Raw genomic sequence first — 26,752 nt, 5'->3', positions numbered from 1 at the left:
ATTATAGGTGAAAAACCATTATTCCAAACATTAACATTAGTATTCAAAACATACGTAAATTTTGGTAAAACATATTAAACATATAATTTCAAATGTTTTATTAAATATTAGTATTTAATTATAATATTAAATACTTCATATTTCCAACAAATAAAAAACATACTGACATAAATTCACCTATATTTAAATTTTAATTTCAAAACATTACCAAACTCAATTAATTTATTGTCTTGATTATTTTGTATTTGCAATAGAATAATAAAAACTCCTCTTTCATTAATTTAACTATATCTATATTTGTGTTTTTTCCAAAATATTTTTTCGGCATATTAATTAATTTAGGTAGTAGTATAAAAGTGAGTTTTTTAAAACATAAATGAGTAAATAAGTTACAAAAATTATTGCAAGAAATTGTATTGAATCAAAATTTAATTAAACAATTAAAAAATTAAAATAGTAAATTGAAGCCATTTTAAAGTACTAAAAATGTAAAATTAGTCCAAATAAGTAAAAATTGTACTCATTAAATTTAATTAGGTGGAGATATCAAAATTTTAATTACCTGAATATTTGAATGATCTTCCTTTTCCACTACTAAAAAAGAAAATGTTCGTAAAACATATAAAAAAAACGAAATTAAATGTGTTCAACTGAATATTGATAAATTTTCATATTTTTCAAAATATTTTTTAATATATCAAATCATGTTACTTGAATTTTTTAATATTTTTATGAGATGTCAAATTAATGATCTCAATAAAAGTCATCATAATAAAATAATCTGTGTCATTTTTTATAAAAAAAAATAATTTCATTATTTTTTTATTTGAGTTTTATTTGTTTATACATTTTTTTTACCTCAGGAGAATAATATTTTCAAAATTAATTTTATAATTGCAATGAAAACTAATCAAATCTAACTATCTTCTATTATTTCTTATTACTAAATAGGTTATATATTGTAGACATTTGAATTGATTTTAGATTTTTTTCAATAAGCAATTAATAAAATTATTAATATAATTTTTTTTATATATTTTAAAAAAATTCACCTTCAAATTTACCTCTGCATGGCACCGACATAATCTAATTAATAATAAAATTTAGAATCAAATCCCTATTAAAAATTTAAAATGTTAATAAAAATTAACTATTTTCAATTCTACCAACTATGCTGAATCTTGATTGTTTGGAGAATGAATTTTTTTTCCTTTTAAAAAATACCACCTTCATTATTTTTAATTAGTCATTTAAGGTTATTTTGCAGAAATCTAAAAATATAATATTTTTTCTTGATTCTATTAAAATAGTTGTGCGATTTCTTATTTTATTTATTTTCTTATTTCATGTGTAAATTAATTAAAGATTAAAAGATAAAGTAAAGATATAATTAATAAAATAATAATTAATATGATTCTAAACTTTATCAACAACAAATAAATAAAAATATTTTTTTTCAAAAATCTATCAGTTAAAAAAAAAAACGGAGAGTGGAGATTAAAAAGTGTTATCCCTCCTAAAAAAAAGGTGTTATGCCGAAGGATGTAAGAAAAGTTGCCGAGAAAAACGTTGGAAGAAAGCGAAGACAAGGGTACCATCGTCAAAACGACAAGTCCCACGGTAATTAATCACTAATAACTAATAGTAAATAATAATGAAAAAAATAATTAACGAACGACCTCAAATTGACCCTTCACCAACAATTACCACTTTCAACTCCCTCTCATTCTCTCTTGTCTTCTTCTTCTCTGCTCCTCGTTTTTCTCACTTCTCAACTTCCTTCCTCTCTCTCTCTGCAACGCCGGCGAACACGCAGCACCGCCACCTGCTAACGTGCGCCGGCGGAGCAATGTCGCGAGCAAGATCACGCTCACGCTCACCCTCACCGTCACCGTGCTGCGGTGACAGTCACTTAGTGCTGCTGCTGCCTGTGATGCTCGCTGTTTTCTTCAACTCACTCCTTCTGCTTCCTCGTTCCTCGCTCGCTATTCGACCTACCGAGTCGGATCGGATCGAACTCGCCAATGCGACCGAGTCCAGCAGCAACGTCTCCCTCTCGCGCCCTCGCGAAGGAACCTTCGCCGACATGATTGATCGCGCGCTCGAGCACGAGTTCACCGAGAACGACCAGAACGAAGGTGACGGATTCCTAGATTCCGTTTCAATTTCAACGATTCTCGCTTCCTTCTTTTTTTGCTTCACTTACTTAGAAACTCAAATTGCGGTTTCCGTTTGCTGCACGTGCTCGCTCGTAGGGTTTTGGTTCCTGATCTGTGAACTTAAACCGTTTTTTGAATGCCGGATTCATTCAAATTCGTGTCACTTGGACTGTGTTGCTGCATTTTATGATTCTAGTGCTTCTTTTTTCGGCGTTTCTGTTAGGGATTAGTTTGTGCTTTTGCATGTGCTTAAATTTTGGATTTCGCGCGTGAAATTTAGAAATGAAGAGTTTCAGAAGCTGTTTTAACGCTTTGTTTGTTCTTCGTGTTTTAGCAACGGCTGATCCGGGAAGCTTCAACAACAGTGTAGCAGAACAACAGGTTGGTCTTGTACCTTGAGCCTTGATTTGATATAATGATGTAGTAGTTTGATTTGAAACTAGTCGCTCAATGGTCATTATGCTTGTAGCAATAATAATAATAATAGTAGTAGTATTTAATTAATAATAATAGTAATAGTAATAATAATAACAATAAAACTTAATCCCATTAAGTGAGGTTGACTACATGGATCACACTATCATCCAGCTCGGTGGAAGACCAGAGTGTCAGAGATGTTATTTACCCTTCTTGACAACTTCCTCCAAAGTTCTTTTTGGTGGTTCCCTCTCCTCAATGGTGCCTTTTTTGTCCATGTAAAAACCACCTTAACCAATTTTGTTGCCATTTTTTCCTCAATCGGGGCTACATCAATCTCTCCTATACAGTCATTAGGTGTTTTGTCTTTTTTTGGGTGGCTACATACATCTTAACAATCTCATTTATGCTACTCCCATTTTTTCTCTTGCTGTCTCTTAAAAGTCCAATATTCATTTATGAATAGCTGGCCATATAGCAGTATGATAAAACTTGTATCCTATGTGTGTTGTTCACATTAATTTTCCTATTGTTTTGTAGTATTGATCCCAGATATTTAAACCTAGAAACTTGTGGTATGACATCTTCTCTCATTTTTACTTCCAAGTCATATTCCTCTTGTCTCTTGCTAAAATTGCAATGCATATATTCTGTCTTACTCTTGTTTAAGTGTAAACCCGTTGTTGTTGAAGTCTGTTCTAAAGTATAAAATAGAATTATCAATTATGATAATAAAAATAACATAACCGCAATATCAGGGAAGTCAACAAAAAAGTCTGAGCAAATGAGAAAAAACAAAATCGATGAAGAGCTGACACATGTTCAGGTTGAGTCATTGTTTTAACATATAGTAAATAGATAGATAGATAGATTAGAGGTCTTTAGTTTAATGTCACTATTGAATTACCACTTTTTATTGTAATATGTTGAGTTTATAGACTTGTAGCTTTTAGTTAGTGATGAATCTAGCTTTGTTCTTCTCCCAAGATGCATTCATGGTACCGGTATATTATGGCTTCTCTGAGCTTCATGATATGCTGTTAGGATATAAGGAGAAGGGAAAGTTAGTTAACATAGTTAGACTATTAATAAGTTAGTTACTACAGTTAGGATATTGATTAGTTAGTTAAGGTATTAGTTAGATAGAGGGGTTTGTTAGATATAAATAGGGGAAGAAGGATAGGAGAGAGGGAGATCTTATTATTTGTAGATTGAGCATTAGCTCTTTGTGAAAGGAGAAATCCTTTGTGAAGGGGAAACCCTTGGAGGAGAGTTTTCTCTCCTATTTTCTGTTCTTTTCTTACTAGTCAGTAAAATCCTTTCTTTTCTTTCTCATTTCAATTCTTGGTTCCTAACATATGCTGAGTTACTCTTCTTCCCTTGTTTATGGATCAGGCTGTTCTGGAAACTGTGGCCAGAGTCACACCAAACAAGAATGACACGAAAGATGAAAAGTACTTAATTTATTACTTCATTGGTTGTCCAATATGCTGCATTTAATGCATGATTTTATTTAAGTATGTTTTTCTAAATTTACAGATCATTTCAACTACATCATGTATTCAATAGAGCTGAGGAAACCCCGATGTTGATAGATCGAAAGGTGAGATAGCTCAATTTTGGGTTTGTTATTTTTGTTGACATTCAATTAAGTTTTGCAAATTTAAGTGTATGAATTATGCATCTTCTTTCAGGACAATGTCTTCATCATTTCTAACTTTAAATCCAAGTACCCGGTGCTCCAGCTAGATTTACGGTAAATTTGTTTTGCTTATGTTTTTTTTTTTTTGGCACAAAATGGATTTTATCACTTACATTAACTTTTATTATTGCCATATAGATTGATTTCAGACCTGGTAGTTGCTATTGTTTCAGCAACTTGTGGTGGCGTTGCATTTGCTTTTGCTGGACAACCGGTCTGAACATTCTTGTTCTAACTTCATTCTTGACAAATGCAATCTTAGAATCTATTGTACTATAATTTCTGTTAACTCTCTCTAACATTAACTCAGTATAAATTTGCAGGTCATTACCGGATATCTTTTAGCTGGCTCCATAGTTGGACCTGGTGGCTTTAACTTCATCAGCGAAATGGTGCAGGTATTGGGAAACAGTAATTAATTGCTTTTGTGATAGCTTCTTTATTATCAAAACATAGTCATCTTTTTTTTTGGTGGTATACTTTTACAGTTTGGTTCTGTAGGATTTCATTTTCATATTTTTTAAGGTATGTGCAAGCCTGAAGTTAGGTTGTAAACGTAATCTTATCAAATGATAAAGGTGTTGAAAAACATATATAAGTAAGAAAGTTGTGTCCTATACTTAACACTGAAAATTAATGGGGTACCTTATATGCTCTTTGCAAGGTATTGCAGAAGAGAAATGTTAATAGTTAATATGTTATTTGTACAACAATTCATACAACAACTTGTACAACAATTTTTTTTGTGTCTATCTCTCTCCTGTGCATCATTTGTTACCTGTCATAATAATGGAGATAGACACAAAAATTAACATTGTACAAATAATATTATGAATTGTTGTACATGTATCACATGTCATTATAGAATGCTAGAATGACACTACTCAATTTCCCAACTATAAATACACATTACTCTGCTTGACCAACTTGACTATCAGCATATTAGTATTACTTTATGCTAACAAATATTCCTTCAAACCTTGCATCTAAATATGGTTAATATTGTAGGATCCCCAAATTTTTTGGAATATTACTACCCTTCAGCCCCGGAGATCCACCCTATGTGGTCTCCGCCTTTCCAACGAGGAAGTTCAACCATTACATGCTAGTAAGCTTAGTTGTAATCTCCTTCTTGTCCAAGAATTGCCTTCGTCGTGTAGAGTTCGAGTCACCCTTTTGTTATTTGTGGCTTATAGAATCACTTGATCGCAAATAATGTGAAATTAGCAACTTTTACACTGTCATCTTGTTAAGCTGTGTGCTACTTTAATGGCACCAAGTTGATTGTCTGAAGCCTTATCAAAAGCCATCTGTTGAACTTTCTTCCTTAGGGACATCCAATATCACCATTCACAACTTTGATATCAATTGATAAACCTGAGGCTTTTATAGGGTGATCTCTTTAAGGGGATTGTCTCCTCCAATCAAAAGGTCCTTTGGCGACTAATTTTATTCCTTACGAATTACGATATAACTGTACAGCATATGCAATACAAAGTCCTCATCCCTAATTAACTTTGGGAACAACATAGTCAAAGGAAAATACAAATGTACAATAATTAAAAAAAAAATCCTAGTTAAAATATGAAACTACTTCAATATTTAATCAAAAGAAACTTTTTTCAAATATGTAGGTGGAAACAGTTGCACAATTTGGTGTAATATTCCTTTTGTTTGCATTGGGCTTGGAGTTCTCCGCAACAAAGGTTGGCTTATTTTCCTGTTCTCTTATATTTTGCCCTCTTATTCCTGTTTATGTTTTAATTAGCTCTGATTACCCTGCTCTTTACCTATATGATTGCAGCTTCGAGTTGTTCGAGCTGTTGCTGTTATTGGAGGCCTACTTCAGATTTTTCTGTTTATGTGCATGTGTGGACTTACTGTATCAGTATGTTTTATAATTGTGATTCATCCTATTTCTAATTTTCTTGTTTGTTATTATTCTTATATCATTTTATAGATTAATGTGGTATGCAAATCACTAACAAAACAAGTAACCCTCGGATCATGTAGTTGTCCTTTATGGAAATTCATGTCATGCAAGATCAATATGACTTGATTCCTACCTTATCTATTAATTGCATAATCTAGCTCTCTTGAGAATTGAGTTGTCATTTTTAGATACAAAAAGTACTGATTTTCAAACCTAATAGTAAGTTTCATCCTTTAATCTTAAAGTTAGTAAGTAGATTTTGGGAAAACCAAATTCCAATTGAAGTCCCCAGGGATGACAAATTTGGTAGGTTGAAACTGCTACAATGTACTTGTATAGTGAAAATGGTTCATGGGTATACTAACCAAGAAAAGTTTCTACAATCTAATTCGTCTCATCTGTCTTTCTGAATTTATTATCTTCCTTTGGGGATATGTTCTCTTTCTTATTTTACAAAATCTATAATGTTTGATGCTAGTAAAATAAAATTGTATAATTTGACTTCAATAGCCAGTGACAAAGATGGGAAAAAAAGTAGCAGCATTATAATATTATGTATTCATATTTCTAAACTCCAAAGCTTAAATGGAAGGAGATGACGAACATAATTATTTAATAAAACAGGAAGTTGTGTTCTTTTTGTCTCCTTATCTTGATCTAATATCTCCTTTATAATTAAGTTGTTCGGTGCTCTAGTTTTAGTGGATGTTTAAGGGCAGGCAATGTTTTATTTTAATTATCTTTTACATCAGTAAATTTTGGCATATGACATTCTGAATGCCGAAGCTCTGATTGGATGCTATTTTGCAGCTATGTGGTGGTAAAGCCTCAGAAGGGGTTTTTGTTGGTGCTTTCCTTTCCATGTCTTCAACAGCAGTGGTATATTAACATAACCAATCTGATTCTGTCTCATTTTTAAAATGCAGATGCTTTGTTTTTGAACTGCTGGTTGTATACTAATAATAATACATATCCACGCTTATTTGGTTTAGGTCTTGAAGTTTTTGATGGAAAAGAACACCACTAATGCTCTTCATGGACAAGTCACTATTGGGACCCTGATTTTGCAGGTACTTAGTCAGTGGTTGCTTGTGTATCTAACTTTTTCTTCTGCTTTGTCATGCCCTTGTATTATTATTTGCTCACTATTTCGTTGATATAGACAATAAATGTCAGTAGAATGTTCTATTAAGTCTTGTCAATTTATTTTTGCTTAAAGGACTGTGCTGTTGGATTGCTCTTTGCATTGCTTCCAGTTCTGGGTGGCACCTCAGGTGTTTTTCAAGGAGTGTTATCAATGACCAAGCTGTAAGTGTAGAAATTCTGGAGTGCTTGAACTGATATTTCCATTTCGTGTTCATTTTTTGTAGTTTTTTCTTCTCGCTCTCACTTGCCCAAAGGAAAATTAAGACAAATTCATGCAATTTTGTCTTTTGAAATGATATGATTATATATGTTTCATAAATTAATTCAAATTAAAAATAGAAAAAGTGGGAAATCTGAAAAAAGAAAATGAAGGAAAAAGGTGAAATTACATGTCAAGGTGCGCTCAAACCAGAAAGAACACAAGTTGATGTTCTCGAGAAGGACAGAGGGAAATATGTGGTACTGCAACAGTCAAACAATAAAGTTACAGTAAATAAATCTGTCATCTAAAGCTAGAAAAATGGTACTCTTAGCATTTGGGCTTTGGGCAGAACTCAACCCTACAAAAAATTATAAGCTTCATTTAAGCCATATCTCTAGTTGATGTGGGACTAAACACCACCAATTGCAGTCCCCAAAGAGGCTGCAATTAAGGTGGCTTTCCCACACTGTCACTGAAGACTTTATTAGCATTCGCTGACTTTTTATTTTGAGCCATTTTTCCTAAAAATCATAATTTGGCTCAACTCTAATTCTCTGAATGGTGTTTTAGTTAGTTTTTTCAGCTTGGCACTGGGCTGATATATTTAAATGCACTTTGTCTGTTTTGCATTCTATGGAAGATTTTATTTAACCTGTAACCTAGAGTTTTATCCAGCATAACATTATACTCCTTTCTGAATCCAGGTTGGTGACATTGATTGCATTCCTCTCTGTTCTGTCAATATTGTCTCGCACTTGCCTTCCATGGTTGCTTAAACTGATGATAAGCCTCTCATCACAGGTTCATACTACTATCCCAGTTTAATAATAAAACCTTACCTGCGGAAGTGGTTACTTCTTTTTTTTCTTAACAATATTGGCAGGGATGGTGGAATCAAATTTGAAATTTGTAATTTGGTTCTTTAGCTATTTCCATATTATGGCTAATTAGCTATAAATTTTTGTCTCACTGTCTTAGTTGTTCGATGATAATTGATTGCCTTGTTTGTGCAGACAAATGAACTCTATCAATTGGCGTCAGTTGCATTCTGCTTGCTAGTAGCCTGGGTTTGTTCTCTTCCAAATTTCTGTGTTTCTATATGAAATGCTTTGTTTTGCATTTGCTTTTATAAGCATAAAAATGTATCATTACTTGTTTATTTCCTGTACTTTACCTTGTTTTCATAGGGTATGATAACAAGCCCTAAATCAAAATCTTGCTGCATATCATTTAATGTGTATTCACTGAAAGTATCTGTTTTCTGGGCCTCCTTTTTCTACATGCTTGATTACAACAATTTATCTTCTTTTTTTATTTTTTTTTTATTTTGAACCATTGGAAAGGATTTAGCTGGCTTGCTAGATCCTAGGAATCAGATCATCAGCTAAAAGGAATCTTCGAATATGTAGAAAATAAATTTAGTAAGAAACTGATGAAATGGTCATTAGAATGACAAAATAGAGGAAATGATTATCTCATGAGAAGGCCTCCTGCTTCATGTGTGGGAATTACCATCTCATAATTAATGTTTCTTTGGAAGATGGAGATGCATGATGCCAAAGGTAAACTGGATTCTTGTGTCTCATCAGAAACTTCCGTAGTCATTGTGTTTTTGACGGATGTGTGTTTTTTTTGCTTTTTCGTTTAAAGGACTCCAGTACTTCTCTGTTGGCCTGAACTATGCAACTAGATATCTTTTTAATTGTCCTCGAATTATATATGCTTGTTTGGTTGATTCATCACCTTACTGTTACTTGTGCACAATTTTTGTATCTCATTAGTAATTACTTTTATATTTGCAGTGTAGCGATAAGCTGGGACTAAGTCTAGAACTAGGTTCCTTTGCTGCTGGAGTGATGATTGCAACCACTGATCTGGCTCAACATACACTAGAGCAAGTAAGACTTACAAAATGTGGAAATTACTCGTGTGAATACAATGACACTGATATCGACTGACTGTTGACATGCATTGGTGTTGTCAGATGTCCTATGTCAGCTAAAAATATGGCTAATGTAGTCCTCTTATAAGACTAGGGTGATTTTCCCCCCTTCCCTTTTAAGCTAGTTTTTTTGGATTCAGTTTGGCCTGGTCTAATTTTTACATGGTATTAGAGCCTATCGAATCCTGATGTTGGGCCGCACATAAATGTCTAGTTCTGCAAACTACACCTTCCAAATGTCTAGACTTGGGCATGAGGTGTTTGTGTTAAGATGTACACATCTGTTAGGAATATGACCAATCTTCCTCCCTTAAGTTATCTTTTGGGGTTGAGTTAAGATTGATCTGTTTCAATAGATGTAGCTTTGTGTATTCAAGCAAATGCATGTTGATTCTAATATTGGTATTGAGAAATGCATTAGTTTGTATATTTTTGTCACCCACCTAGTGAAGGGAGTACAAGGTAATGGGTGAAAATGCAATAATATTGTTTTTCTTAGTAGTAATATGTAATTTGGATGAATTTTGATGAGATCCATGCACATTTGTTGGTCATTTTGATCTGTATTTTTTATATGTGGCTGTTAATTTTTTGTACTTTTATTAACTAAAGATTATTTGTGGCATATTTGTATAATTTCCTTCTGAACAATCTGGTTCCCATTTGTCGATGAACATTGACAAATTTGCTGATTATTTCATGAAACTAGACTCTGAATTTTCAAATCTGGAGTGTTTGGTGGTATGATACATTTATGGAAGAAGTTTGACCTCTTATTCATTTACTTTGCAGATTGAACCTATTCGCAATCTTTTTGCTGCTCTTTTTCTAGCCAGCATTGGAATGCTGATTCATGTTCATTTTCTCTGGAACCATGTTGATATTTTGGTAGCATCTGTAATATTGGTGATTGTTATAAAAACAATCATAATTGCATCTGTTGTGAAAGGATTTGGTTACAATAACAAGACTTCAATACATGTAAGCTTTGTTTCAGAATTCGTAGGTTAGATACTGTTCTTTCCTCTTTACTGATTGAGGTACCTGAAATCATGCATGTGTAGGTTGGAATGTCGATGGCACAGATAGGAGAATTTGCTTTTGTTCTTCTCAGTCGTGCTTCAAACCTTCATCTAGTTGAGGTTAGTGGCAAAAGCATTTATCTAACTACGGTAATTAAGTGTTAATTTGTTTGAAGATTTCTAAAGTTGACTATAAAGATAAAAAAGACAGTGATATTGCTAAATTCGTTGAACTTAGACTTGGTGATAGGGCTAGAACTTGAAGTGAATCAAGCTATACTCTTCAGCCTGCTTGTAGCTCGGTTCATTGAACAACTCAATGAGTTAAAAAATTTGTCAAATGAACCCTAACTTAAGCTTTTGCTTGTTTGATTCATGAGCTCAAGAGCCAGCACAATATATAATTATATAAATATAAATATATACACACATTTTAAATAATTGTAAAATTATTATTATACTTTAATTTATTATATACTAGCATCTAATTTAATTTTTGGTTTGACAATTATATTTTAACTAAATATATTAAAATAAAACCTTTGTATTAAGTTACAAATTTGGCTTAGATTATTCAATTTATATTAATATTTTATACAAAGCTCCATATTGACTCGTTAAGCTTGAGTAACTCGTGAGCTTTAGGTAGACTAATATAATAGGCTTAATTTTTATTGAGACAGGCTTGAGCTGAGACTGGTTCAGTTCAATTCATTTCCCCTCCTACTCATAATATAACTTGAAAGTTGAAGCTTAAATTTGAAAGTATTACTGGCTAATATAGATTCTAATATTTGATTAATTTCAGGGTAAATTATATTTGTTGCTTCTTGGGACCACAGCTCTTAGTCTGGTATGAAATTGTTTTTATTTGTTTACTAGGTTCCATAACTGAACCATGGTCTCCTAGCTTTATTGTATTTTATCCATGATGGATTTTCAAGAACCAAATCTACGTGAACTTTATTCTGAATGGATGTACTGACCTTTCCCTTCAGCATTTAGTTTTGGCTTGTTGGGATTTTAAATATTCTTTATCTTGCTGACTCCTATATGTAAAAAGGCTCAAGGTTATTCTTTATCTTGAAATAAATGATCTTGCTAATACACACATTTAGTGATAAACTTAAGACTGCAAATAAATAGCTGGAGGCCAATAATTTTTGTTCAACCATTTCATCTCTCTAAATGAATGTTCATTTATCCAAGAAAAGAAAAAATGAAGTAATAATAAATAGTCCCATTTATAATTTGGCTAACTTTTGTAATCTGCGTTAAGTTACTCCTACAAGTTTGCCATGTTACCATAAATAACTTGAAATCTAAGGATCATAAACTGCAACCAGTTTCCATGATTTAAAGTCAGTGGTACAACTATCGTTATGAAGTAATAATAAATAGTCCCATTTATAATTTGGCTCATTTCTGCAGGTGACAACTCCTTTACTTTTCAAGCTAATTCCTGCTGTAGTGCATCTTGGTGTGCTACTGAGGTGGTTCTCTACTGACAGTTCAATGGAGGTAATCACCTGTCTGTCATGGAATTGTTTGACTTCTGTATGCCAGAAACTCTCTCTCTCTCTCTCTCTCTATATATATATATATATATATATGTTTTCTTTATTCTGAAGATATTTTGTGTTTGTTGTCTGAATGTAGATTGGATATAAGCTAGATAACCTCCGCTCAGATAGTGGTAAGCAGCGGATAATTTTAATGGACCAAGAATCTCATGATTCTTAATCACTGCACTGCACAAAGGGATTTCCATTTTTGCACGACCATAGTTTTGACAAGGTTTTCCAAGTGTTGTTGAAAAGAATTTGATCTAACTGCAATTTTTTCCTGAATCATGCAAACCCATTCCATGATGGATATTGCATACCAAACTGACCAAATACTAACCAAGGCAACTCATCTGAACCCCCAAAATGGAAAGAACAGGGGAGAGGAACGATAAAGCCTGAAAGAAAACTGACAAGACGTACAGAAGAAGGTATGTAGAAGATATTTTCCAGATCGTCAATTTACTTTCGTTTTTTAAAAAAATTTTGGTTGGGGTTGCTCATAAATGTATGATATGGTTTGTAATTTGAATAGTCACTGTCGTTATTTCTGCAAGCGTAGTTTTAATGTATCAAAAGTTTTCCTTTCTAGCATCTATGCCATCAGTTGTGGCTGGGCTTTGTATATCTTAGGCAAGTTTGCATTTGTGTTTTGGACAAAATCAATTGATACGTTTAAGTGTGTATAAATTATAATAGATGTCATGTATTCACTTTTCTATGGGTTATGGGAGTATGCTGATCATGCTGCTTCCATGTTTACTTTTCTAAATTCTATCCACTTCGAAAATCTGCCAACAAAACATTTGACATGCTTCTTTATCTAAATCCATCTCCTATAATCATTTCGTTTATCTAGAATTAACGCCCCTAGTTTTGCTTGCAATGTTTTCAAATTTCAGAAACTATGTTTTGAAGTTGAAATCTTCGTTCAAAGCAAACAGTATTCTCTGCTCTAAGATATGTGACTGGTTATGTCTTTGTATAAAATACCTTATTAGCTTCAATATCGATACATTTTGAACGCCCTGTTAGGAATTTGTGGTTGTGCTACTCATGAAACGATTGTTTGAAAATGGCAAATGGATAGGTGTTGGAGGCGAGTACCACGTGTTATAGAAGAGCACGGTGCTTCTTCGTGATGCTTATCCATTGAACCCTTAGATGTTTACAAGTAAAACAATTTATATTCAGGAAGCAATTGGAAGTTTTTAATTTTTTTTAAATATATAAAGAAAAAAAGTTTTGCACTTACAATTTTATAAAGTTATCTAATTACAATTCACCATATAATTACAAATCATGTATCATGTTTGTTGAATCTTAAAATAATTATTTTTAAGTAATTTAAATAATGATTTGTGATTGGATGATTGTAAAATTATTTTTTTATATATCATCCGTATGTAAGCATTAAATTTGTAAATTGTTTATACTTTTTTTTGGAGTGCTAGCAATTTATTTTCTGATACTCTTTCTAGCACTCTACCAATGATCTAAATTGATTGGAGACTATGGGTGAAGTTATTAAATGAAAGAAAAAATGTTTTTAATCTCTCAAAGTTGGGATAAGTATTTTTTTGTCCTCTAAATTAAATATTGACATTTTAAGTCCTGTAATTTTTTCTCACAAAAAAATTGTTATGAGTGGTAAGGTGTTTGAGAATAAGAATGTAAAATCAAAATGAGTTATGTAAGCAATTAGTCATGAACTAAGTATCTAAGGACGTTAGGATAGTGTGACTAAGTTTTTTTCTCTTTATATTACAAGAATTAAAAATATTAATTTTAAATCTGAAGGATTAAAATATATTTAAGCCTAAATGAAAAGTGAGATTCAATTTTTTAATAGTGTTCAAAAGTGTGTTTGAGAGCTTATTATTATTTTTTAAGTTTTTTCAGTTTATTTACGTTTTATAACTAAGTATATTAAGTTCTTGTTCGATAAAAGTTTAGTTGATAGTTATATTTAATTAATTTCTTATTGTGATACATACCTGTGAATGAGGTGATATTCTTTTGAGTAAATTATTCTAATCTTCTCTGTATTTTGTATTTCAAGCACAATTTTCTCTATTTGTAAAACTTAGAAGAAGAAAAAAACTCCTATTTTATAAATGTTATATTTAAATTTAGGTTTAATTGTACTTTTATTCATTTTCTAGTTCTCAATATGTGATTTTAGTCTCTATTTCTTAATTTCTTGTATTTAACCTCTCAACTTTTAAAATCATGCAATTTTATTCTTGTTGTTAAAAGACCATCCATTAATCGTTTAAAGTTGATCATTACTTGGCATGACTAAGGTGATGGGACAAGTGGTTGTTGGATGTTTTCTATTCTTTTAATTGACTGACATTTAATTTATTTTAATTAAAAATGTAAGAGTAAAATGTTATTGTTATTTTTTATTTAAATTATTTGACTTGTAAAATTTGAAAGACTTTTTGAATGGTTTAAAAAATATTGATCTAATTGATTTTTCTAAAAAAATTGACCAGAACTGTATCCCACATAAGAGACTTTAGATTCATCTCAAACAGCTTGACCAATCTCAACCCCATATATGTTATGCATGGAATTTGATTTTAAATTTTTAATATAAATAAATTTTTTCCTTATTTAATTTTGACACTGATGAATGATTACGATACTTCATCATTTGGCAGTTAAAAATGTCATGATAATTGGATTGTCCTCCAAATAACTCCTAAGGTCGTGAAGGGACAACTTAACTTTTGCGAAATAACCACAAAATCAAGCAAATAACCGACCTAGTCTAGGTAAACACGAAACATCATCTAAAGTTCACGAAACTACGGATGAGTTTGTTTTAAATTTTAGCAAAATTAGTTTTTTAAAAAATAATTTATATTTGAAAGTAGATTTACAAAGTTAAAATAATTAATTTTATTTAGACATTAAAAAAATAAATTTTATAGAATAAATATATAATATATAAATTTTGTATTTAAAGTAAATTCTCGTCATTAAAAAATAACGTTTTACCTGTTGAAATCAATTCTTCTAAACACAATTTATGACACAAGTACTTTCACACTTTAATTAATAAACTGCTTACTCTTTTTATTACTCTTTTTTTACAGCATTACTCTTTTAAAGATTCAATAATCAGAATACATGCACTTAACTTTTTTCTGAATGCCCAATTTACATAAACTAATAAGCACATTTATTGGAATGGAAGCTACAATATGTCAAATACCACACGTACTTATAATTCTGTTCTGCCGCATGGCTCTGTTAGAATGGGAACAGCTAGTTTGAGTTCTAGGTCTGGGGAAGCACTTTGATGAGTGTAGTTTGTTGAAGTGGTTGCCCAATTCAGCACTGAATGATTGCAAGAAACCCACTGAGGACAAGTAATTATAGTCCCTGATGGGGACCCAAATTGACCACTTGCCTTGAAACAAGTATTAAACTGTTCAAGTGTAGTGGTTTCATCTCTTTCCATCTGAAATTAATCGATAAATACTATTTACTCATACTAATTGTTAACTGAATTAACGAACTTTCTTTAAAAATATGAATTAGTTAATATAGATATATATATATTTAAAGACGAAGATATTAAATGACGGTATAATATAATAGAAAAAAATAAAAATAAAACCAAGTTATAGGCATTGATGGAATATATAACATGTGAATATATTCACCTATCATCATTCTAATTAAATTTACTCACATCAAAGAGGCTACGACGGCGCTTTCTTTGATTGAAGCTAGTTTGACGCAAAAAAAATTTTTGTGCATGACTAGCCACTTGAGATGGTGTTCTTGTTATAACAAATTTTTTAGAAATGCCTCTCCAATCACCCTTCCCCAGCTTCTCCAGTCCTTCAAGAAATTTCCGGTGCTCCTCTTCACTCCATGGCACACCTGATCATAAACAAATATTAATAGTACTTTGTTTAACCAAAAATACTAATAGAGCTCAAAAATATATAAGTCTCTCCCGAAAAATTGTTACATAACCTCAAATCATTATATAGTCATGATTCCGATTAATCTCTACATAATATGTAATTAAATTTGTCAATTTACCGCCAAAAAATTAATAACACTAAATTATGTTGTATAAATATTGATTAATTAAACCCATAATATTATTAATTGCAAACCGTTTACTAATTTATTTCCTCTCCCAATGTCTATATATAGCTAGCATAAGTGTTCATGAGACATTTTTTAATTCAAAAGCCCCAATTCCTTTATTTTTGTTTGATTTTAGTACGCAATTACTACAATAATTTATAAATATTTGTTTATCTACCTTAATACATATATTAGCCATCTCATCATACCCTTACCTCTTTTCTTGTATTTCTCTCCTTGCTTAGAAGTAATGCAAAATTTATTATTAGAACCATACATCATAACAAACGCAAGTAAAGTTTGGAGAGAACCTTTTTTCCTTTCTTGATGATGAGTTGTTGAAGTGAGTCCACCACCGCCGACACTGGCTATGTACCCATCAGTTATTGTTTTATCTGATGAATTTTCATCCGCACCACCACCAAGCAGAAAATTATAAGAGGGTGAGATGATTCGTGAAGATACAAGGTAATCCATGCTCAAACTTCTTTTCATGATATCAAAGGGTGTTGATGAAGAAGAAGAGGTGCATGGAGATGTTAAAGGCAATGATGATGAAGAAGAAGAAGAACAAAGGTCAAGTTGCACTCCAAAAAGCTTTAGTCCCCTTTTGTGAGTGTTGCAAGTCCTTGAATTGTGACCAAAGTTTCCACAATAGGAACATTTTCTTCCCATCCTCATTTCTCAATGACCATAACAATAATGATATAATTAATATTTCTACTATACTATATAGTAATTATATTATATATATAGTACAATTGTACAAACTGCATGGACTCATCACATGAATCCTAGCTAATTGACACTCAAAAGAAATTAAGATAGGGTATATACATGTGTGTGTGACTCAGAAATCAGAAGGAAAAGGTAACTGAGGAATCACCAATCCCCATTAACCTTTTGTCGTCTCTGGTGGCGGATATTAGTAATGACCAAAGTGGGAGCAGAAAGGTGCAGTTAGGGAAGGGAAGTGTACAGAAAAAAGAAAAAAAAAGAAAGAACAGAAGTACACAGTTTTCATTTTGGACCTTTCCCCCACCCAATGTTTTGCAATTGCAAACTGAGGATGGAAATTGTAAGGTCAAGTCCTCTCAGTTTCATTTCATTGCATAAATTAACTTTTATATATATATATATATATACACACACACACACAAAAGCCATATCCATAGTGGCACAGTACGTAGGCATGCGAGGAAAGGACACAAGATATTATTCTTCATTAAATTGTACCTACTAAAATTAATCACACATTATGATTACTGAATAATATGTATACATCCTTGAGAAGAAGGGGGTGAGAAGTTTTGGTTAAGCCCCCAATCGAGAATTTAATTTATCTCATGATTGATTTAAGGGACCGAAATTTATAAATACCTTAATTTTCTCGGAGAGCCAAAAGCCTTATAAAAAAAATATCTATAAATTGATAATACATAAGAAATTAAATTTATGTTTCAAAAGGTTTAGTGACACCTTAATTATTAATTATTTCTTAAGAAATATATTTAAAAATATATAATATTAAATATTAAATATAAATTATAAAAACAATCGTATTAATATGAAATTTATCTGGTCATCGAATGTTTAAAATTAATCTAAATATTCATTATTTAAGAGAATTTAATATTTATTTGAATATTTAAAATATGAACACAATTAAGATTAAGTTAAAATTATGACTAAAATTATAAAATTAAAAGACAAATATTAAAAGTGATAATTTTATGTCACCTAAAAGTATAGATACAATATAAGACAGAGCTATGATTATGACAAAATTTTAAAATTATGGGCATATAAGATTAATTTCGAAGTGGCATAAGTTTAATTTCAATAAAAAAATTAATTTTAAAAAAATTCTGAGGCATTATATAGATAAAAAATTATAAAATATAGAAAAAAAAAATTCAAAGTGCGTAAGCGCATTCTATCGCGATCAAGTAAGCAAATTTGTGTATGGTGGTTAAATTTTTCCTGACAGCTAGATTTATGAATATAATATTAAACAACTAGATTTTTTTTTTCAGTAAATCTTGTGTAGTAGTTAATTCAATGTATTTTAATAGTTGTTAGGTTTTTTACTTGTTTGCCTCTTTGTTATTATTATTATTTATTTAATTATAAATTATTTACGTAATTGTGTTTGCAAATTTTTCCTTTCGTTAAGAATTTTTTTTTTTAATTTATATGAATAAGATTTGTGGAGTGTTGGTTGCCGATTAAGGGGTGACAATGTAGTTGCCCTAGGCATTATTTTAGGTGGAAAACTAATTTTAGAGAGTCTTTTTACTGATTTCGTTTTGTTGATGGTGAACGGCGATTGTTCACATAGATGCTGCAAACGCAACTTTCTCTTCTTTCATCATATGCATTTTTAATAGTTTGTCTCATGTTACTGTTCTTTTTTTAAAATTCATTAATATCTAATGACACAATTGTCATTGTATGTTAAATTGAATAAAAGATTCAGAATATTAAATAATTACAAACACTGATCATATTCGGTTATTTTTCTCTGTGCACCAAAGACAAAGAAATTATCTGGTCCCCCGTAGTATGCGTAATGCGCCCATATATACATGTTTAAGAACTTGAAGTTAACAATAAGGATTATGTTTCTTCTAATTTAATTCCTGGGAATTAAAATAATTAGAATCAAAAAATAAGATGATATGTCTATTCTTACGTCGCCATTTGCTCTTTCATCCTTTAATCAAATCTGTGGATTATTTTGTTTATTTTCTTATCCATATCAAATCTTGTTGAACGCAGCATTCGCGTCAAGACAGGAAACTTTACGTAAATAGCATCAGAATATCGAAATAGAAAAAGAAAATAATTTCTTTTGTACCAAGAATATTCTTCAAATCATAGTTTAAAATCTCAATTTGACCTAGCCTATCGGATCAGTCCAATCCAGACCAGACATTACTAGGCCGGTTTGATAATTTGACCGATTATGCATTTGGTCCGGTTAGATCCGGCCAGTTAGAGATAAATCCGACAACTTGGACCAGTTTTTAAAATCCATTTCAGGTAAAACAGAAAACAAAAAAACACTCCAAAATGGTCCAAAATAATCAAGACTTGTGTAATTGTGTTATTGAATTATTATTTGTGGACTTGTGTTATCAATTTTAATACTTCAATTGTTATTTTAAATTTTGAGTATGAATAAATTTTTCTTAATCAAATAATGTTAGTTATATATATATATATATATATATATATATATATATATAATTTTAAATTTTTTAATATATACAAGGTCAAATGGACCAATTACTGACCCACTACCTCAACCAGTTGGACCGACGGTTTGATAACTTTGCTTCTAAGTGATAGTCAGGTACAAATCTATTTTTAATGCTTTCAGATTATTGAAAGAAACTTTTTCATTCTTAACAAAACTTGATAGATCAACCTGCTTAAAAAATTTAGATATTAGTTTATTAGGTAAAATTTTCAAATGATATAATTAAACATAATAAATTCAAATATAAATATTATGAAACAATTATTAATAAAGAATAATATATATATATATATATATTAAAATTACTTTTATTAGTATAACTTTTATCTATCAACATATTGTAGGTTTAAGTAAAACTAACTTAGATCTTTAAGGTAAGGTTTTAGGCTTTAGCTTTGTGAACAGAAAAAAAAAGTATAATTGAAAGAAAAAAAATTCACTAAAAATAACAAATTAAAATACATTTGAAAACCCATTCAAATCACATTAAATAAAAGTTTTTCACTCTCCCAAGTAAGACCGAAGAATGAAGGAGCGAAGAATGAAGGAGAGACTTGGATTGGTGTTCAATCCAACTGAACAACATACATACAAACACACATTTTTATTCTTTTAAATAAAGATTAGTCATCGATAAAATAATTCTTACCTATAACATTGTGACTTCCTAAAAAATAAATATAACTTTGATCTAATAGAAATTAACGTATTAGTATAGATTTAGTCGGTCACTAAATATAAGACACATTTAATTAATTGATATTTATTAAGAAAATTAATTTAATTAATAACATTAAATTTATAATAATTTGTAACTAAATTTATTAATCATTTATATTATTTTTTTAAAAAGTATCCTGAAAATTATAACAACTCGTCATTTCACTTAATTATTTTTCACTCAATTAATTATGTTAATCATATTTCAATCTTCTTAAGAGAGAATAAATTTATCTCACTAATTTATAGCATTTAAGTAACTTTTTAATTCATTATAGCATTTAACTATTATAAAGCAATTAAGAATATTTTGATAAAAATAATTAATATAAGAGATAACTTGAGAAAAAATCTTATAAAAAAACATTTTTTTGAAAGAATATATAAGAATGAATATAATGTATATATATTATATTAAAATTTAATATAATGATAATATATTATTTTATATACTAATAATTCAATTTTTATTGATAAATCTTGTATTAATCATTGGCGTTTATATCCCATTGATAACAGTAATAGAAAAAAAACATTATATCCACTGACACTTTTTAAATGTCATACTATTAATATATGGCTTTTTCTCATTGACGTAATAACAAATGTATATGTCCTTTGTCTCCATGATTACATTTAATATACACGTGGTTGTTGAGGAGCCGCAGAGTTCAGCAATGCTTGAAAAGTGGGTAACTGAAATGTCTCATTTGGAATCTGTAAGAGGAATTAAGAGTAAGATGGTGATAAACCAACCTCATTGTAGTTGGAGATTTGTTAATTTTGAACCAGTTATTGGTTGCAAGTTTTGGAAGCTGGGAAAATGTTTGTTGCCTAAGATCTCACATTTATTGTTTGTCTGACCTCACAAGATTTAACGTACAACTGACCAATGGTTCTGAGTTGAGTATGGTCCTCCAAACAGGGAAAGACCACCTTATAATTCAATTGAATCCTGTTACTCTTGTTCAGGGATTTTCCATAATGAATTGACAAAACAAGTGTCAAAATTCCCCCCCTAGTACAATGTATATGATGCTACATGTGTTAAGGAAGAGGGTTAAAAAGAGAAAAAGAGACAAGGAAGAATGGAAAAGATAGAAATTAAATATGCTTCTTTCTTTTATTTGGTATTTTAAAATATTGAATGAAAGATTAGAATTCATGTAGAACTCATACTTGTCGGGTTCTTTTCAATTTGAAAAGAAGAAAAAAATAGAGAAAGTGTCTTATTAGTTATTACATTTAAAAGATCAAATTATTCTTGTTTTTATATATTTCTTTATTTATCAGAGATATTTATGTCTATGTATATATACATACTAATTTCTTATACAACCAAACAAAAGGGAAAAAATAATAATTTTGATGTAAATTCATTTTGATTCTTATAGTTTTGTTACCGTGTAATTTGATCTGAATTTTTTATTGCAAATTTTATTTTCATATTTTTTAACATGATCAATTAATGATAATATGACATTGATATACTGATGTAACTTATGATGCGAAAATTCAATATATATATTGTGATATTAATAATGTACCAACGATATTACACGTGTTTTTCTGTCTATGTATAACATATTATTAGTATCATATGAGCATATGTGTTATACTATCACATCTTTTATCATATATTAGTATCATGTCATTATTAATATGTCACATTAATTTTTGTAAAAAATTGATGATGCACTAATAATGAATCAAAATTACTAAAATTTGAAAATGTGAGACTAATTAAATGTGCAATAAAAATTTTGAGAGAACAAAATTGCATGATCATAAATTATAAGGATAAAATGTGGATTTAAACTTACAATTTTCTTTTCTTTTAATTTCTTTCTTTAAGAGTTAAATATAACTTAAGACTCTTATTTGAAAACAATGTATATGGACATAAAAAGCTGGAAGGATAGAAAACAATATTCATTTTAATGTTTTAGTGGTCTGGTATTTGGCAACAAGTGGAAGGATGGATGAAAAAACATGTAAGACCCACTCTTACCACAACCCTTTCATTTTGGGAGGAAAAGAACAAAGATAATGTATTGTTGTACTAAAAAGATTAAAATATTCTTATTTTTACATATTTCTTTTTTTATCAGACATTTATGGCATTTTATATATACACTTTTTTTTTTTACTTTCTAAAAACAAACAAAAAAAAATCTTTAAGCAATTTACAAAATTATCTCACTTTTTACTCTTTTTCTTTCTGTTCTCTTCATTTATTTTCACTTTCTTTTCTTTTCTTTTCTTTTTTCTCTTCCCCCTTTCTTTCAAATCAAGCAGCCTTAAAATATCTATTTTTTTCTCACCTGTTTCTCTTTTCTCCATTCATATTCACCCTAATTCTCTCATTTGTGCAAAATACTGAAAATAGAGCTATAGAAGCATTAGTGTGAGGAGTGTACAATCAAGTCATCAGCATTTAATGAACGAAAAAACAATTTAAAAGCCAACTTTGTTTCTTAAATTGTAGGAGAAGAAAAATAATACTCCAATTAGGTAGCTGGAACACAAGGAGGACTAAGCTATATTTGACTAGGTTGTCCATATCCAAGAGGACCACAACAACTAGTCTCACTTTCGCTGGCTAGTGGCCCTCGTGATTTCCCTTTTACAAAACCGCTGATTTTAACAACTCGTGTTCTTTTAATTTTTTGTAACTCATTTTTTGTTTTTGTTTTTATTTTTTTATTAGTCAATATTAATTATTAATTGTTAATTTTTTTGTTTGAGATATTGGAATCTACAATCCCCCTCCCTTATATCTCCTCTCATTTTCCGTAGATCCTTACAATTTGTATTTGATTACGAAATTAAATATTTTAAAGGTTTTTTAATGAAAAAATAGCCTTAAATCTTAAAGTCCCCGTTTGATATATATCCTTACAATTTTTATTTGGCTAAAAAATATTTTAAGATTTCATAAATGTGAAAGTTTAAATCTTATGTGCAAATGTAGAAATTTTACTTTCTCAAGCACGGGATATCTAGAGATAGGGATGTTTTGATAATAGACAAAGGAAGCCACCTAACATCACCGTGTCGCACCTTCACACAACCACCCAACACCACTGTTACACACAAACACCATTATCCAACATGTCATCAACAACTGTGGTGCAAGAAGAAGGCATTCATAGCATCAGAGACACGAGAGAGGTGTAAAACACAACAACATTTGTTACGAGTAATACTAGGGGTCTGCAACTAGCAAAGGAGCAACAGGGAGAGAGTGAAGTTAGGCCCAAGAGAAAGAAGGTGATACCCATCTATTAGGAGGACTACGTACGAAATGGATAGATAGTCATGCATGCTGCTATGCATGGCGCGTAAAGCTCTGAATCCATTATGTTAGGATTCGTAGAATATTCTCGATGCGGTTAGGATATTCGTTGTAAGAGAACTCATTCTGTTAGGATTGTTGGGCCATGTTCCCTAGTCATATAAAAACCTTGTAATAACTCGTTGAAGGCAATGAAAAAATGCATAAGTTCCATCATTCTCCCCCTCTGCATTCTGGAGGCTTCTTGGTCCTCGAAAACCAAGTGTAACATTGATGCTTTCATTGCACAATAATGGCAGACGCAACTCATTCTAAGGTTTCCTCAGATCGCCTGGAAGACGCAATTGCGAAACTCACAACCTCTCAGCTCGCCATGAATTCGAAAATTGATGATCTTCTTCATCGTATGTTGCAACTCGAAGTGAACCAGCAACCGCCGCAAATGCCACCGTCTTCGTCGGCAGGACAGACGCCATCGTCATATAGTCCAGTGCATCGTATGAAGCTCGACGTATCGAGGTTCGACGACTTCAATCCAACTGGTTGGACCTTCAAGATCACACAATTTTTCGAGTATCACTCCACGCCTGATCAAGAATGCTTGACAATTGCTTCGTTCTATATGGAAGGGTCAGCTCTCGCGTGGTTCCAATGGATGCACTGCAATGCGCAGCTTTCTTTGTGGTCAACATTTCTTCATGCTTTGCACTCTCATTTTGCTTCGTCTACATATGAGGATCCTACAGGTTTGTTGTGTAAACTTCAGCAGCGTTCTTCGGTAAGCGCTTATTTGTCCGAATTTGAGTCTCTGACGAATTGTATAATGGGACTACCAACACCATTTGTGTTGAGTTGCTTTATTTCGGGGTTGAGTCCCGCCATTCGCCAGGAGGTGCAAGTCCTACAACCCGTCTCCTTGGCTCAAGCATTTGCCTATGCTCGCTTACAGGAGGAGAAACTCCTCGATGCACGCAGGCCACCTGCACATCGTTTTCAACCGGCCACCGTAACAACCAGAGCTACATGATCAACTTTAGTCAACCCCACACCACCACTGTTACCTACTCCTCAAAGAACCTCAACTTCCTCCATTCCTTTTAAGCGTCTCACACCAGAAGAGCTCGCGATCTGCCGCGAGAAAGGGTTATGCTTCCACTGTGATGAGAAGTTTTCTCGAGGTCACAAGTGCTCACCCTCGTTGTTTCTATTGGTGATGGAGGATGAAGAGCTCGCATCGGAGGTGGTTCCACCATGATCACCATCGCCAACCTCTGATTTACTCCCTGAACCTCCTTCGGCACAGCTCAGTTTGCATGCCTTGTCAGGCCACTCAGCACCTGAAACTTTACGTATGAAGGGGCTTATTGACGAGCTTCACGTCAGTATCCTGATTGATGGAGGCAGTACGCATAACTTCCTCCATCACCGTGTCGTAACGACATTAGGCCTCTCACCACAAGAGATAGCTCCGCTTTGAGTTACGGTGGATAACGGAGACGAGATTCGTTGTCATCAACTTTGTACAGCCGTTACAATACAAATTCAAAGGCACTCTTTCACTGTTGACTTTCATATCCTACCTTTGTGTGGCGCTGACATCGTGCTAGGGGTACAATGGCTTAAAACCTTGGGACCGGTGCTCACAGATTACACTTCATTGAACATGAAGTTCATTACAGGCGGTAAGCTAGTCGAATTGCATAGTGACCGCGAGAAAGACATGGAACCTGTTTCCCATTCCCAGTTACGTCATTTCCTTCATACGAACCCTTCTAGCACCTTCTTTCATATTCGCGTGGAAGCATGCCCTCAATCGCCTTCCTCGACACAAACCTTACTAGAAATCACCTCTTTAACCACCAAATACTCTTCATTATTCCAGTCACTCACAACCCTACCACCCTCACGGCCAACAGATCACTCCATTACCCTTCTACCCAACTCGACTCTAGTGAATGTGAAACCCTATAGATATCCCTACTATTAGAAACAAGAGATCGAAGATCAGGTGACTGCCTTGCTTGCGAAAGGTTTCATTCAACCAAGTTCAAGCCCATTTTCTTCGCCAATTTTGTTAGTGAAGAAGAAGGATGGAGCATGGCAGTTCTGTGTAGACTATCGGGCTCTTAATGCAATCACAGTGCGAGATCGTTTTCCGATTCCCACGGTGGATGAGTTGATGGACAAACTTGGAGGGGCACGTTGGTTCTTTAAGTTAGATTTGATGCAGGGATACCATCATATCTGGATGCGCGAGGCTGATATCAGTAAGACTGCATTTCGTACTCATCACGAGCATTATGAGTTTAGAGTAATGCCTTTCGGGCTTTGCAATGCGCCTTCTTCCTTCCAAGCTACGATGAATCAATTGTTTCAACCATATTTACACAAATATATCATCGTTTTCTTTGATGATATTCTGATATATAGCAAAACGATAGCTGATCATCTCTTTCATTTGGAAAGCGCTTTTCAGATTCTGGTAGCAGGTCAGTTCTCGTTAAAGCTTTCTAAATGTATGTTTTTGCAACAACAGTTGGAATATTTAGGTCATATCGTGGCGGGTGAAGGAGTACGACCCGTGCCGGAAAAGGTGCAGACTATACAGACTTGGCCAACTCTGCATTCACCTTGGGCTTTAAGGGGTGTTCTCGGCCTCGTCTGGTTTTATCGGCGGTTCATTAGAGGGTATGCAGCTTTGGCAACACCTCTCACCAAGCTCTTGTGCCATGCTCAGTTTCATTGGTCCTCCGAAGCTAACGTGGCTTTTCAGAACCTCAAGGACGCTATCACAACAGCCCCTGTTCTTGCCTTACCTGACTTCAAGGTTCCCTTTGTCGTGGAGACGGACGCGTCGGGTGCCGGCATGGGGGCAGTGTTGACGCAAGGAGACCACCCCATCGCCTTCTTCAGCAAACAGCTTTGTCCCAAGTTAATAAACTCTTCAACATATGTTTGCGAATTAGCAGCCATCACCGCCGCCGTCAAGAAGTGGCGGCAGTATTTGCTAGGGCATCACTTCATCATTCTGACAGATCACCGGAGCTTGAGAGAACTCATGAACCAGGCAATGCATACCCCGAAACAGCACCGTTACTTAGCTCATTTGTTGGGTTTCAATTATACAATCCAGTATCGCTCAGGTCGAGCCAACGTGGTGGCTGATGCATTATCCTGAGTGATGGAAGATCTACCTGCATCCCTTTGCCTATTGTCAATGCCTCAGTTTGTCTTTCTAGAAGACCTCCATAAGGAACTGGCG

General features: G+C 32.4%; 2 protein-coding genes across 2 annotated transcripts; one reads left to right on the top strand and one right to left on the bottom strand.

Moving 5' to 3' along the window:
* Positions 1-1,685: 1,685 nt before the first annotated feature.
* LOC114384902 (K(+) efflux antiporter 6-like) lies at positions 1,686-12,860 on the top strand. Its single transcript, XM_028344731.1, has 20 exons — positions 1,686-2,138; positions 2,494-2,540; positions 3,972-4,030; positions 4,116-4,179; positions 4,271-4,332; positions 4,417-4,492; positions 4,602-4,676; positions 5,913-5,984; positions 6,083-6,166; positions 7,022-7,090; positions 7,204-7,281; positions 7,431-7,519; positions 8,264-8,360; positions 8,573-8,626; positions 9,362-9,457; positions 10,294-10,482; positions 10,566-10,643; positions 11,332-11,376; positions 11,955-12,044; positions 12,183-12,860. The coding sequence occupies exons 1-20, from the start codon at positions 1,850-1,852 to the stop codon at positions 12,264-12,266; spliced, it is 1,797 nt and encodes a 598-aa protein (XP_028200532.1). The 5' UTR covers positions 1,686-1,849; the 3' UTR covers positions 12,267-12,860.
* A 2,398-nt stretch (positions 12,861-15,258) lies between these two features.
* On the bottom strand, positions 15,259-17,315 carry LOC114384903 (transcription factor MYBS3-like). Its single transcript, XM_028344732.1, has 3 exons — positions 16,519-17,315; positions 15,798-15,991; positions 15,259-15,563 (listed from the first exon to the last, which is right to left on the bottom strand). Exons 1-3 carry the CDS (start codon positions 16,886-16,888, stop codon positions 15,324-15,326), a joined length of 804 nt encoding a protein of 267 aa, XP_028200533.1. The 5' UTR covers positions 16,889-17,315; the 3' UTR covers positions 15,259-15,323.
* Between the last annotated feature and the right edge of the window lie 9,437 nt (positions 17,316-26,752).

Source organism: Glycine soja, chromosome 14, assembly GCF_004193775.1.
Source record: "Glycine soja cultivar W05 chromosome 14, ASM419377v2, whole genome shotgun sequence".
Classification (NCBI taxonomy): Eukaryota; Viridiplantae; Streptophyta; class Magnoliopsida; order Fabales; family Fabaceae; genus Glycine; species Glycine soja.
The sequence above is the reverse complement of the archived record's forward strand: the minus strand, read 5'-3'. Positions and strand labels throughout refer to the sequence as shown.